This window comes from Ambystoma mexicanum, chromosome 5q, assembly GCF_040938575.1.
Source record: "Ambystoma mexicanum isolate Mex_15411 chromosome 5q, UKY_AmexF1_1, whole genome shotgun sequence".
In the NCBI taxonomy this organism is placed as follows: Eukaryota; Metazoa; Chordata; class Amphibia; order Caudata; family Ambystomatidae; genus Ambystoma; species Ambystoma mexicanum.
The window spans coordinates 352181122-352196480 of record NC_090933.1 but is presented as its reverse complement, the minus strand read 5'-3'; the positions used below and the strand labels follow the sequence as shown (position 1 = coordinate 352196480).

Here is a 15359-nt window from a genome sequence, read left to right as displayed (position 1 = left end):
GAATACATCTCCTACTCAGCCCCACGCTACTACTAAACCAGCAGTGATCGCAATTATCAACTGGCACAGACAGGTAAAACCTCCTTCGTCTCTTTTGGAAACGTGGGCCGAGGACAGACTTTACACTTCATGAGGTGTGAGCTGGTACATGAGGTGTGAGCTAGTAAGGAGCAATCCAAACAACAATAGTACTGCAGTGCGAGAATAAATGAATGGCCAACAAGGTTCTATAGAAATAAGGTACCTTGATTAAACAAACAAATACAAAATAGTTAAAAACACTATAACCAATCCCTGTAAATGAAAACATAGAGAATGCAGAGTTTGTAATAAAGGGGCACTTTGGGTTGATGCCAGGGATGCACAGGAACTAATTTCAGAAGCAAACGTCAAGGTTATTGGGGATGTCTTCAAAAAAGGTAGGGAGGGGGCGTCGTACAAGTCACTAGGGCGCTTTAGGGTGAACCAGGGGGACAAAACCACAAAGCACCTTCAAATCAAATACTTGTCTTTGGAGCTCAAGACTGTTGAGCCAGGCTTCTGTGCACTTGTCTGCAGTCGAGTTGTGCTTCCCAACGGCGATTCAGTGTCAAGACGAATCGAAGCGAAGGCTCTCAATGTATCAAGTCAGCATTTGAAACGGGTCGATTGGATGGCTTGCAGTTGGTCGCAACGATTCTTCTATTGTATCGAATGAGTGGTCGAGACACAGCGAGTCTGTTTTCATGGTGTTGTGCTTGCGGTCGAGTCCACTCAGGACGATAAGCTTCAAGGGATCAAGTGGCTTTGAGAAAACCGAAAAGCAGGTAAGCAAGTCCTGCAGTGGCGCGAAGTGAATCAAGCACAGTCGAACCAGCTTCTTCAAAAGCATTTCAAAGCAGCAGACAAGCTTTGGGCTGCTTCTGTTTAGCTGGCAGACCCAGTCTGGGGTCTGTATGGACAAGGTAAGTCCTTTCTTCTGCCCTTCCTAAGCAGGAAGGTTTGTAGAGAGCAGTTGCAGGGTTCTGTTACCTCCAGCTTGAAGGGTCCTACGTGCAAGAGATCTCAAGAGTATGTATGTCTTGTCCAGCCAACAATCACCCCAAATATTACCTTGGGAAGATTTGGGGGTGGGTCTTGCCTGTTCCTTGGAGCCCTACGTCTTCACCTCTATGGCAGAGAACTTTGGAACAAACTGTACTCCCACCAGAGATGGGAGTGAATCCTCTTTCTTTCAGTCCAATGATTAATTAAAGGGGGGGGGATCACCTCTCTTATATAGGAAAAAAATGCATTATACCTCAATCCCCCACACCATACATAGCCATCCGACCCCATTTCGTGATGAGCTCAGAGGAAATACTCAGGGAAGCAGGGAACCAGCCCTGAACATTTGCGACAACAGTCGGGAAAATACCAAGAGATACGCCACGACGTCTTCATTCACAACGTCAACAGCTTATCCTCAAATGAATGAATCAGAGCAGAGAACTTAATTACAAATACAAGACTTAACAAAGAAAGAAGTGTGTCCAACTGAAAATATGTAAATAGGACCAGGCTCGTCCATCTAACGCACGTTAAAATCTAATCGCGTTTTCAGGAGGACCAATGTAAAGTATTCTATAAGGAAATCAATTATATGCAAATTTCAGTCATACATATTCAGTGAGGCCTGCCTGAAAACATAAATGGATGCTATTATTCGACAAGTGGAGAGTCAGCTGTAACTGTCGAGGTATACAGATTTATTTTTTATTAGACTGTACCCTTTTACTAAATATGCATGTAATTGTAAGACATGATTTCCAATTTAGTGTAAACATGCATTCGTCTGTAAATGTTCCAAAATACGTTTTCATATTCACAACTGTATTTTACACGTCACTTCATATCATGTGGGGATATAAAACCTTTGTAATCCGAGTCTACTTAGAAGTGTGAAAGAAGCCCAGCCTGCAACGTTGCCAGATACAAGAAGCGGCGATAGGCAGCAAAGGCAATGCCCCTAACTCTACTGCAAGGAGTACGGCCAGGGTCTGCAATCTTTCTTAACCGTCTAAGAAAACACCAAGTTTTGAAAGAAGTCTGCATTAAATGAATACCAATTTGGCTTCCTAAAATGGCGTTTAAGTACAGCAGGAATCCAAATAAATAGAGATTGTGTACGATTTGGCATTTCGTACTGGTGAATAAACGACACGCTACCAAAAATAAATACTCCAGCTCCTCTCACTGAGACATCAGCGTGACAGGCCCTGATATGCACGAGGGCGGGATAACACCCCCACCCCCACCCACCCCCATCATGGTGGTCGCCAGCCCAGGAGGCCCATTTGCACAGCCTGCCTCTGTCGGACGCACACGCCGCGTCCTTTGTTTACAGCCGCAGCCAATGGGCGAGGGGCCACGCCGACAACCGCGGATGGACGTGGGACCGCGACGCCTTCACACATCAACATCTCATTCGATAAACGCAACATCATGCTTGGCACGGCGAGCAATGAGGGCCGCCCAATAAACTACTGTATGCATGACAAACGCATGGTCAAAGGGGGGCGTCTAAAAATCATTTCAGGCGGTTAATTCATATGTTTGCAATGACGCAATAGGCATTATTCCCTCCGGTGAAAGCGATTTGTGCGAACTCTACGATTCCTGAAAGTGCTACGGTACCCGTCAGATGGTGGGGGGCAAATGTAACGGTACCTGTCGGATGGTGGGGGGCAAATTACATTTGCCCCCCACCATCCGACAGGTACCGTAGCACTTTCAAGAACAGCACACCATACAGCATCTGGGAGGAAGATTTTCTCTCAAAGGGTAGGAGAATAAAATGTTCCCAAACATTTGCATTGGGGTTGGGATAATTTTAGGGAGGGGAGAAAGTAAAAAAAATAAAAAAAAAATAAAAAGAATGTTTTGATTAAGAAATCGGGAGGGTTGGCATGTATAGCACGGTGCTTGGAAGCACATCTGGCCCTAGAGACCCTTAATCGACCGCAGAGCACTTGAAAGTATTTGCCCAGTGGCATTAAAAAATATATATATACACAAACCACGCCAACGTCGACTTGCTTTCACCTTTTCAATGTGTGTAAATTCTGAATTTCGTATTTCTTTATGCGTTTATAGTTCAAAAGTAAACCTTTCGAATAAATAACACATTGTCACAATATACCGTACAATTACTATGTGAGACATACATATATGTAATTACTCCCAATTAACATGGATACATTACAATTAAATAATTTTCTAAAAAAATACAATGTTATAATATGCACAAGTAACTAACACACGGTGCACAGGAAAGAACCATCAGTTAACCAGCAGGTGATGTTCCCTATCCCAACATAGAAAGCGTCAGGGACCCGATAGCTCTTAATCGGTGCAGTTTAACACTGATTTAACTTCACAAGAAACAAAAACATAGGTTACTTGTCCCACCCATGTCCTCTACTGTCTTTCCCCTACAGCCAGTGGTGGATTTTGCCTACAGGAAACTCTGGCTTTTCTGCTGGGACTCTGCATCATGGGCCTCTTTGTGTTGTTACCCATTGTTTCCCCCAAAATTGGATTGGGCTTGCCCACTAAGCGCGTCCTCTCTGAGGTTCAACAGTGCCCACTATGCCCAACTACAGTGGCCACAATTCTGCAGAATGATGGGTTCCGGCAGGGGGAGGGGCCAGCTTCATCAAAACAAACCACCTCTCTCTGTGACGGTGGGGGGGACTGGCTGCACGGCCAAGCTGTCATCCCACATCCCATGGGAGAAGCGAGCACACAAAGGCTCCACTGTGTAGAGTGCCCAGCAACGCTGGGAGCCCCCAAACTAAAGACAATGCAAAGCGGGGCTTCAGCCCCCTCCCCTCCAGTGAGCCAGTTTATATGTGTGATGGTGAAAAGCGGGTGCTATACAGGAAAGGAGGAAGATGGGGTGGTGCTGTAAAGAAACAACATCATGGCGGGGGGAGGATTAGAGTGCTGATAATGGTTAGCATCACAGTTGTTTTCATATTTACGGCACCTACCATAAAGGAAGTGGAATGTCAGAACCTGAGATACGCGAGCTTTTTCGGGCGGTGATGGTGAGAGGCTGAATAGAAAGCCTTGGAGAAGGGGGCGAGGTGTGGGGGCTATTTAAAGGATTGCGAGACGTTGAAGAGCGAGAGACCATATTTAAGGACGAGGACAGGTCCACCGACCTTACTGGGCCACGGGACACTACTACAATGATGCAGGGTAGGTGTGCATGCCCCAGGCTGCGGCGGGAGGGTTATGCATACGAGCAGATATGCCCGTCCATGCAAAAGCACCACATGTTTCGTGGGATTGGTTTATTTTGGGGATGAAGCATTGGGAATTTAAAGCAGGGATATGCAGAAGGATTAGGCAGGGAATACGGGTCACGGTGCATGCCCTCCAGTCATGGTCAGGTCAGTCACGCAGGTCTTGGGCTAAGGTATACGGATGGCATAGTGCACAGCCCTGTGCCTTGGACTGGGTTAGTGGACGGGTAACAAGAGCTTTGCTCTGAGGGGAAGGGGCGGGGAAGTTCTGTATTAAGTTGGAAGGAGGTCCGCGGTGGGCAGGGCAGCTATGGGCATGAACGGTGGCAGTGCACAGAGAAGAGTTGTGGACATGGGTGGCCCACAAGGAGACATTGCTGGTTCTTAAGCAGGGAGGGACACACTAGTGTTATGGGAAGTGGAAATGGGCACAGGAGTGTTCTGGGTGTGACTAGTAAATATATGCCCATGAATTATGCACACGGCAGTGCCATGGGCAAGAGGGGCCGTTGAAATTGGTGGAATACATTGTAGGGCCATGAGCAAGGTGGAGCGACTTGTGTACTAGTGGGCGTTAGCAGAGAGCTCTGTCCTGGCAGTGGGGTACATGGTTGTAGCAAGTGCATGCAGGTGGTGCATTCTCATCAGCACTCATTACCTGTGGCGCCGCCCCCAGGCCGGTGGGGTTCCGGCAGGCCGGTGCTGACCGTGCCATCCCTGCAGATGCAGATGTCAGCGGGGCCGGTAAAAGTGGCCCGGGGCCCCCGCACCAGCGCGGCGCAGCTCTGGTAGCACACGGCCCACGCCTGCTCCTCGTTGATGGGCTGGTTGTACAGCCGCAAGATGTCCCGTAGGCTCAGCGTCTCCCCGGGGCTTTCCTCCTCGCCCGGGCTCTCCGCCGAGTCCTCCCGGGCGGCGGCCCGCTCCTCGCCGCGCACACTGCCCGCCATGCCCGGGTTACCCACAGCGAGCGGCTGAGGCCGGTCACTCTCCCGGCGGCGGGGCCATTCGCTGCATCCCTGCACGGCGCCACCCGCCCGGGTCAAAGGATAAATCAATGGAGGATATCCGCCACAGCCAAAGCCAGGGAGCCGGGCTGCGATTACAGCCCCGGCAGCAACACAGGAGGCGGCGTCTCTTGCTGCTGCTGCTGCTGCTGCTGCTGCACCCCCTCCTCCTCCTCCTCCTCCTCTGCTGCCAGCGCAACCTCCTGTCACAGACGCCGCCTCTCCCCCCTTGACTACCGGCCTCTCTCAACGGCCACGCGCGCCCCCTGCTGGGACCGGCGGGTAGAACCTCGCGGCTGAGTAGGACATGCCTGCCTCCCAGCACATCTCCTGGGTGATAAACTACCGGGAGCTGTTTAGTTTCTTACAGCCTCCGTTTTCTTTTAGACTCTGAACTCCGTCTCTACCGTCCTCTTCCTGACAGGATAGTTTCCAGTAAAGACTTAGCCACAGGCAGCTATGTTAAACTTGCAGGGCTCAGGTTCGAAGTTTCCGGGGTTGCTGCTGCAGCCCTTCACCCCGATGTCGATACGTTGGGTAATAAACAAGAATAATATTACAGCATTTATAAATGAGAGGAATCCCACAGGAAGGGAATGTACAATCTTGATATCATTTCTTATTAAATGTTTCTTATTTTCCAGATTCCCCCTCTCGTCTCTCCTATTATTGCTGTGCTCCTACTGGAGATTTGGCTGGGTGAATAGATTAAAACACAGGGGTGCCAGGGTGCAGCATTTCATGAGGGGAATCCGTATGTGGGTGGTGGGTCGTCCTCCCTTAAAGAGGTGTTGTCAAACGGTTCCATGTGTCAAAATCGCGGCAAAAGGAATTGGTTTTGCAGCCGCAATCCATGCAATCCATGTAAAGGATGCTGGGGACACCCTGCAATTTTATCACTGCATACCTGTCAAACATAGGCTTCTTTATTCATTGGCTTGCAAGTCAAGGAAACAGCATCCTGCCCCTAATGTGACCCCACTGTAATAACCTAACCTGACCTCCCCTCCAACCATTCTTACTTTTATAGAGGACTTGTCACCCGACCATGGAATGATCCAGAAATCTACTGCTAGGCCTTCTGGTAAACCATCCCACCTCCTACCAAAACGATGGACCCATTCATGTGTGCAGGAAGGAACACACCAGAAGACAGGCCTTCTCTGTCTCTGCCCCAAGACCCTGAAGCCTTCGCCACATCATTTGTCTTGTCCCCTCACTTCTACAGTTCAGGAAGGAGCTCAAGACCCTCCTCTTCAAGGAAGGGCTCCTCCCTAAAATCTAGGTCCATCTACCATCCACTCCCCACCACACCTGAGACAGGGCTATCTGATCCCCACTGTTTCTTCCCCTGGCTACTTGTAGACACCATTGTTGACAATTTGTCTCCCTCCCCTGTTAGATCCTTACTCCCTTGTTTCTCTGCTCCCTAACCTTGTTCTTCACTCTATGATTGTAAAGCACTCTGTTGCTTCCCAAAGCTAGGTCCGCGCTCAGAAAATACCCTAATAATAATAATAATTCATCCCAGTGAAGTCTTTCATTTCCACTTTAGTTTGTGATGTAATATGACGACTTCTGGTCTGCTGATCCCAGCCGAGGCGCTCAAAGGGGTAGTTCAGTCAGAAATGTTATTGGCCTAATGGATCAGTCATGTGTTTCATAGCATACATCGATCGTTCTTAAATAAATTTCCAATGCAACTTACCCAAGTTTTTCTCACTTTAACACATGCGAAAACGACCTCACGGCACTGATTCAGATCGCCCACCCCTAATGCTGAGATCACTAGACACTCACGCCCCATTTCACAACACCAATGCACGTCTCATGTCAACGTCTCTGTGTGCAATCTATCGATGTGTCTCCATGGAAATGGCAAGACGCCTTGTTCCTCGACAAGTAAAAACAAACCCTTTCTGATCACACATAGTTGAGTTTCTTTTTCCTTCATGTCAGTGGGCCTCATTATAAGTTTGGTGGTCCAGTAGTACCGGCGCTGGTAAGCTAGCGGCACCGTTCGTACCGGACCGGCAAACTACAAGTTCTGCTCGCGGGTGTCTTTTCGCCCGCCAGGTCTGACCTGGCGGGCATACCGGCACCATTCACGAATGGTGGCGGTGCATCCGGCTTCCCCATTCTCATTGAGCCCTTTAGGGCTCAATGAGAATGGGGAAGAATATTTTCTGGTGCCCACGAATGGGCAATTACCAGGTCTGGCAAGGCCGTAATGACCCAGTAATTGCCCATTCACGGGCGCCAGAAAAAAAATGATACCGGCACGGCTACCGCCAGTATCATAATGAGTCCCAGTGTATTTCATTTCGAGCCTCCCTGACTTGTTTCTGCTTTGCTCAGCTTTCTGCCAAGGACGACACACTGAGAACAAATACTTATACGGCCTAAAATCAATTAGCCAAGAAGTCGCTTTTCATTTCTTTTATTATGTACAGAGGTATTTTCCAAACCATATTTAAAACATTTGTCCATGGGATTTTTTTCATAGTTTGAGACTACTAGTCTTGCCTTTTTACGACGTGCTTTTGTGACATTGGCTGTTTCTTTGCTTGTCTTTTTTTAAAATTCAAAGTTAACGGGAAACCTCTTTTCATTGCTTTACACAAACAATAAGGTGTTAATTTGCCTCTATATTGATTCTGTTCTTCTTGGAACTATGGCAACAATTCCGCTCTACATATACAAGCCCGAATACTCAGAAGAGGAGATCCTTGAAAGAGAAAAACCTGGAGACAATGTGGAATCGAGTGAAAGTCATGAGGATCAATTTGCCGGAGCTTGAACCCAGTCGCATCAAAGACATTTCCACCTGGTGTACCTGCTTTCATTGAGAGCTTTTGCCTACTCTGGTGGAGAACTGCTCTTGCAGAGAAGACTCTCGCTGCTTGGCCTACATTAACGAAAAAGACACACCACCACTATGCATTACCGAGCTGCATGACATCAGGGCAGCCTGTCTTACAAGATCCATGCTGCGAATGATGATGGTCCTTATACACGAACTTCGAGCTACAATTCGCCCTCGAAATCCAAGTAACAAGTATGAACACTTTATCTTATTTGTTTCAAGTAGAGATGGGTAATATAACATATTGTTCCCCTAGATCAATATAAGTTTGACGGATCACTGACACAAGAGTGTTTCTGTAAATTGAATAATTTACCCATTTTGAAATGAAGCCAAAGTGTTCCACTGTAGATTTATCGTCCAAACATTGACGTTATTTCTTAGTTTGAAATATTTTCTTCAATGTGCGTTCACATGTGTAACTGATCTATACTTTAAATCACAAGTACTGTCAATTAGGGGTGTCACGGTATTAGTTTTATGACGGTACGATAAACTTCTTGCCAAATGACGGTATATCATGGTTATCGCTGTATAGCAGGTGGAGTTAACTAATCTTAACAAATATTTTCTAAAAGGTCATAAATTGTCAGATTTATCATCACAAACAAAACCAGGCACCCAGGGCCAGAATTGGGCTTTTCAACATACTTTCCACTGAAATGCCACCCCTTGCTTCCACCAAACACACGTGTGAAGAGGAGGAGGGGATTGTGGGGGGAGCCCTGCTGCGACTGGCAAAGCAAACTGAATAGCTTTTCTTAAGTGGTCATTTAGGCTTTTAGCTCCCCCATTGGCTACTGGTGAAGATGAACATGTTGCCATCTTGATAACCTGCATGCCACAGATCAATGGATGCTGATGGTAGTATACGCTTGTGCGCATACGCACACACGCTCTCTTTACTTTACAGCCTTTAGTTTACTTGCGGGCCAAAAGGTGTTCAGTAATCACGGACATGTTACCCTTTGGTATGGCAGCAGGGAATACCCACAGAGCTGAGTGAATTTCGCAGTGTGACTTATTATATGTAAATTCAATGATGGAACCAGGGAAATCCCCCATTGTCATATGTTTAGCAAACAATATCCATTATAAATATATAAATCCCAAAGCCGCCATCCCAAAGTAAACCCTTTTCCTTCTTGGCACTGTATTTATTCTTCTTATTGCTAACATATTGATTTTATGTCAGGCATGTGTGGTTTATGGAATGGCATTAAAAACTGCTCCAACTGAAACTACTTGGCAGACGGCACATCCAACAGTGCAAGACCAAGACTGTGCAGCACTTGCTTACTGCAGCCTTTCCAAATCAGATTGAAAAGCACACTTAACGGTATAAACGGTATACCGGTATAAACAATGTGACGGTTATTATTGTTCAATTAAGTGGTTCACGGTATCTTTAACGGTATACCGTTATACCGTTACATCCCTACTGTCAATACGTTGTATGAAAAGGTACTTTTTAAATCAAAACAATGCCATACATTTTACAAGGTAGTGCAAATTAAAAAAATGCCTAGTATTGGGTTCATGTCATCCGCCGTCACGGCCATTGCCGTAATTGGCGGTTGTATCCCCGTTGGAGCTGGAGACACAGAGGTAGGGTGTTTTAGTCCTTTCTCTGTGTTCTTGCTACCAACCCCAGTTACGTGACGCAGCACCGCTGGAAGTATTTAAACTCCCCGCCTCCTGGTAGTCGCTGCATTGCAACCCACTTTGGACACTTCCTGTTTCCGGGTTTTCCTCGCTCCGGTCCTCTGCCGTCCACCTGTTTTCAGATCTGCCAGAGGGCTTTCCTGATTCCTCCTGTGTTCCTGTTTCCTTCCTCGGAACGCTACTATTTCCTTCCGCTACTCGGGCGGTACTCCGGTGTGCCTATTTTCAGTTTCTCTCTCTCTTCCTATTACAGGAATCCTTCCCGTTTCTCTCTTCCTGTTGGCTCCTCCGAGCTGGCTTGCTGCACACACCTATTTTTCCTCTTTCTGGAACCATTGCCATATATTCTAACTGCCACAAGGAGCCTCCATCTCCCCTGACTCTACTACATGGTTTAGACGGTTGAACTTCTTCTACTCAGCAATCCGCCTTGCTCCATTGCTCTCTTCAGTGACTATTCTGTCATCGGATTTAAGAGTCTACACTGCTTCGCAGGGTTTTTTCCCTTTTGGGTTTTTCCCTGATTCCGGCTTGGTTCCGGAAGGGAGTCACGGGACAGCTGTTTCATCCAGCGATCACTGTGGCTTCCCTCCATGACAAGCACATTCATCACAAGAAGTAAAGAGACTACCTTGCACAACGACGTCTACAAGAGACCGCCAACTCAGACAGCTCAGGTGAGGAGAGTGTGCTTGTGGGGGAGAAAGAGTTTGAATTGCACCACTCATCACAGATTGCACCGCCAAAAGCTTCAAGGATGTCTGCTGAGGATCAGGTTCAAGAACTATGGAAGGCTTGTCAAGCAATGTCTCAAGAGCTACAAGGAGTAAAGACCGAGAATGCTCTGCCTAAACAGATGGTATCAGCTAGAGAACCTGCCCCCCGGAATTACCACCCATGGCGCTGTCCTCTGGGAAATTCGATGGATCTCCCAAAAAGGTGAAGGAGTTTCTGGAAGCATGCATGGTCTATTTCACTTTTAGGCCTCGTACCTTCGCTACAGATCAAGCCCGGGTGGGTTTCCTAATTTCAAATATGACAGGAAACGCACTGTCTTGGGCTACACCATTGATGACTAGTGGAAACGCCATTTTGTAGGATTTTCCAGGGTTTCAGAATTTGCTGAAACAGACTTTTGAACGACCAGAACTGTCCTTTACCGCCTGCGAAGATTCACTGAATGTCAAACAAGGTTCTCTAGATGTATTGTCTTACATCTCCTCTTTTAAAACCTTGGCAGCTGGAGCGGGGTGGCCCGAGACAGCACAATATGCCATATTCAGGAGAGGATTGAAGGAAGAAATCAAAGATGAACTGGCCAGGTCTCCCTGTTCACCCACTTTTTCAGACCTGCTAGCGGCTGCTCTTCACATAGAGTATCGTTTGCAGGAAAGAAGGGCGGAGCGTTGCAAACAAAGAAGCCCAGGTTATCCTTCAGAACCCTCTGCACACTCACTCCCTGGGCGCTCTACTGCTGCTTCTTCCGAAGAACCAATGCAGATCAGCGCCACCAGAGCACCGTTATCAGCTGCTGAAAGACGTTGCAGAAGAGAAAAAGGATTATGTGCCTACTGTGGTTCAGACCAACATCTTCTCAAGGACTGCACAGAATTGCCAAACAAGAGGTTGGGGAAATGAATACCCTCGGCGTCAGTAGGAAACGACCAGGGGTCTCCCAACATATCTCACCGTCCCTATGTCTCTCTTTCAGTTGCATCTTCCGAGTCTAAAGAGGACTCCAGACTCATGGTGATTCCTGTTCATCTTGACCTAGTGAACAGACAAGTTGATACCCTAGCCCTACTGGATTGTGGAGCGGCGGGTAACTTTGTTGACACCCTGTGGGCAGACAAGGGGGGTCTCCGCCGGATACCAGGGAAGGAAGGTCAGAAGGTTGAAGGAGTGGATGGGACACCATTGTCTTCTGGTCCTATTACCCATACTACGGAAGAGCTTTCTTTGACGATAGACCAACACAAGGAAACCTTATGTTTTGACATCATCAGGGCCGCCCATTTTCCCATTATATTGGACATCACATGGCTCCGTAGACATAATCCATTGATAAACTGGTCTGAGAATCAGCTAAGCTTCAATTCCCCATACTGCGCTACCAACTGGTTTCGGTTAGAGAGTAGGAGAGATCTACAGCCAGTCAAGATTTTCCCAACAATCACGTGGGAGTCCATGCATTGCCCAGTTTTTGCTCAGGATTTTCTGAAGTTTTTTAAGAGTGCCTTAATGCCAAATTGCCGCCTCATCGGCCAGAGGACTGTACCATCGACTTGGAACCCAATGCCCTGGTTCCGTTTGGTCGGATGTTCTCTCTCACACAAACGGAAAAACAGGTTCTTCGGAAATACTTAGATACAAATTTGGAGAATGGCCTGATACAACCTTCAAAATCCCCTGCAGGAGCCCCTTTATTTTTCATTAAGAAGAGAGACTCCACCGATCTTAGACCCTGTATAGACTACCGGGGTTTGAATAAGGTTACCATTCGTGATAGGTATCCGATGCCCCTTATCACTGACATCATTGAGGCTGTACAAGGGGCTAAAGTATTTACCAAGCTTGATCTTCGAAACGCATACCATCTGCTACGGATTGCCCAAGGAGACGAATGGAAGACTGCATTCCGTACCCCTCTGGGCCTGTTTGAATATAAGGTAATGCCGTTTGGATTGGTGAATGCACCAGCGGTATTCCAGAGATTTATGGACCGGATGTTTTCCGACATGCTTTTGCTATCAGTCATCATTTATCTGGATGGTATCTTGATTTTTTCATCTAACTTGGAGGATCACATCAAACAAGTCAAGCAAGTTCTTAATCGCCTGCAAAAGAACAATCTTCTGGTGAAGGCAGAAAAATGCAAATTTGCTGTTCCTTCGGTGCACTATTTGGGATATGTACTGTCTGAGGAAGGGATCGCCATGGACCCAGACAAGGTACACGCCATTCTCAACTGGTCAGCCCCTACTTCTGTTCGGGAGGTGGAGCGGTTCTTGGGTCTCTCAAATTATTATAGGAGATTCATTCCGAGCTTTTCAGAAGTTGTGTATCCCATTACCCGATTGCTCAAAAAGGAGGCCTACCCGTTTTCCTGGTCCACTGAGGCGGAGGAGAGCTTTTCTCATCTGAAAAGCCTTTTTTGCTCAGCCCCGATTCTACAACATCCGGATCAGACTCTATCATTTATTCTCGAGACGGACGCTTCTGCCATTGCTGTTGGGGCCGTTTTGCTTCAGACCTTCCAGGATGTAGAACACCCGGTCGCCTACCTATCTAAGACTCTCTCCCCCTGTCAACTCAATTATTCTGTTCTTGAAAAGGAGTTACTGGCGATGAAATTGGCTTGTGAAGAATGGCGGCACCTCCTCATGGGCGCCCGTCATCAGTTCCTCATCCGCACAGATCACAAGAATCTGAAGGCCTTACAAGAGATGGAATGTTCAAACTCCAGACAGGCAAGATGGGCTTATCTGTTTTCACAGTATGACTTCCAGATCACATACATTCCGGGGTCACTCAATCGACTAGCTGACGCCTTGTCTCGTAAGGACTCCCATACTGAAACAGTGTCTGTCAAGACTGAACCCATGTTCCACCGAAACCAGATCCTAGCAGTGGTGGGTTCTTTTCTTCAAGAGGTGAAGGCTGCTGTCACGCAAGAATTGCCTCAAATCTCCTTCTTTTCTGATTCCCCATTTCAAGTAAAGGATGGATGGGTGTTTTACAAGAAGTGGTACATCCCAGAAGGACCGCTACGCAGGAAGATTCTGAGATGGTGTCATGACTCACGCATGGTGGGACACAGAAGTGTAGACGGCACCTTAGAACTCATCTCAAGGTCGTTTCTCTGGCCCAACATAAGAAAGGAGGTGTTGGAATACGTGAAATCTTGTCCAATTTGATCCTAGGCCAAGTATGCCTCGGGCAAACCTCTAGGACTCCTCACCCAGGTGGAAAAACCGACTCGCCCATGGGGACTCATCTCCACGGACTTTATTGTGGATCTTCCGGAGTCCGAATCATGTACTTGTATCATGGTGACGGTGGATGCTTTTTCCAAATTGGCACATTTCTCGCCCCTTCCGAGATTAGCTACCGCAACTAGGATGGCGGAGACCTTTGCCCGAGACATTTTCAAGTTGCATGGTCTCCCCGACAAGATAATTTCTGATCGGGGAAGTCAGTACATTTCAAAATTCTGGACAGCCTTGTGTAACCGATTAGGGGTAGAAAGAGCCCTTTCTTCCGGTTTCCATCCGCAATCTAATGGCCAAACCGAGCATCTCAACGCCACTCTCGAACAATATCTGAGATGTTTCATTTCTCAACACCAAGACAATTGGGTCTCTCTACTTCCCACGGCAGAGTTCTCCTACAATAATTCCAAATACTCCGCCACAGGCCTTTCTCTGTTTGTTTGTACTTACGGAGTTCACCCGAGATTTCTAATACCAGAGGTACCCCGTTTTTCCAACTCGCCAGCCGCTGAAGAGGTTTTGAGAAATATCCAAGAGGCACAGACCAACGCATTGCGCGGATTGGAAGATAGCAGACAACGAAATAAGGTTGGTGTCATATTCCATAGAAGAAGATGGTCATTGTGGCGCCGTTGGGCCCAATCACGGGTGGCGGCCATTTTTTCTCCCAAGATGGCGGCGCCGTCCGAGGGAGGTGTTCCAGTCTTGCAAGAGTTGCGGGCTGTGGAGGCTCCTCCTCCTCAGCAGAGATCCGGATATCTTACGGCAGGCACAACGCTCGAGTGCGTTGCTACTCTTCCCAGTCAGCGCTTCGTAAGTTCGTCCCTAGGCTTACCACTGTTTGTATTCTCATTTACTTCTTACTAAACCTTCTTCTGTCTCTGTTTGTATAGAAACCTTCTTGTTGCACTCCAAAGACAGAGATTCCGCTTCCTAAACTCTATTTACGGGTTCCAGTGCTGATCAAAACAGATCCCTCTCCTTTCTCCGACAACCGCTTCCATTCACACCAGGTTGAACCGTGTACACACCTTGATTCGAGTCAGCTGGTTCACTCATCTCCCAGCCGCATTGTTCATAAGGTTTTTGCTTCGATTCAAATCTGCTGCCAGGTACCCTTCTCTCCTTCTCTTCCTCGTTATTTAGAACTACCTGCCCGCACTTCCTCCCTTCTAGTCTCCTCACGTTTCCTTTTATATATATTAGGCTCCCGAAGTTACATCGCGTTATCCACGAGTCATCACTCTCAACGTTTCACAGATGAAATCCGAACGGATACAATCTTGAGGAAATATAGATCTCTATCCTCTTACACTGGTAACTATTAGGCTACTGACATCCGCTCCTACTCTGTGTTAAGCACAAACGTACCTTTCTCTAATCTGTGCCTTTCTTATTTTTCTTTATGGAACCTGCATCCAGTCACCTGGAAATGTGTTAAAGACTTGCCCTTACCTGCTCACAGAGAAGACTTCCAACAACTGAGGCGGACAGGGTTTTCTTCCCCAGAGGGTTTCCCTGGGGAGTTCACTCCTTCCTGGTGTTAACTATCACGGGA

At 47.4% G+C, this 15359-nt stretch overlaps 1 protein-coding gene across 5 annotated transcripts in view; it reads right to left on the bottom strand.

The window, feature by feature from the left end:
• SPIRE1 (spire type actin nucleation factor 1) overlaps positions 1 to 5454 on the bottom strand; it is an 871368-nt gene extending 865914 nt beyond the window's left edge. For 2 of the 5 annotated variants that reach the window (XM_069620832.1, XM_069620833.1), the window contains exon 1: positions 4930 to 5454. In XM_069620832.1, coding sequence (XP_069476933.1) covers positions 4930 to 5221 — 292 coding nt within the window. In that variant the 5' untranslated portion in view covers positions 5222 to 5454. The remainder of the gene's footprint in view (positions 1 to 4929) is intronic. The other 3 variants (XM_069620834.1, XM_069620835.1, XM_069620836.1) reach the window with 2 other exon arrangements.
• Between the last annotated feature and the right edge of the window lie 9905 nt (positions 5455 to 15359).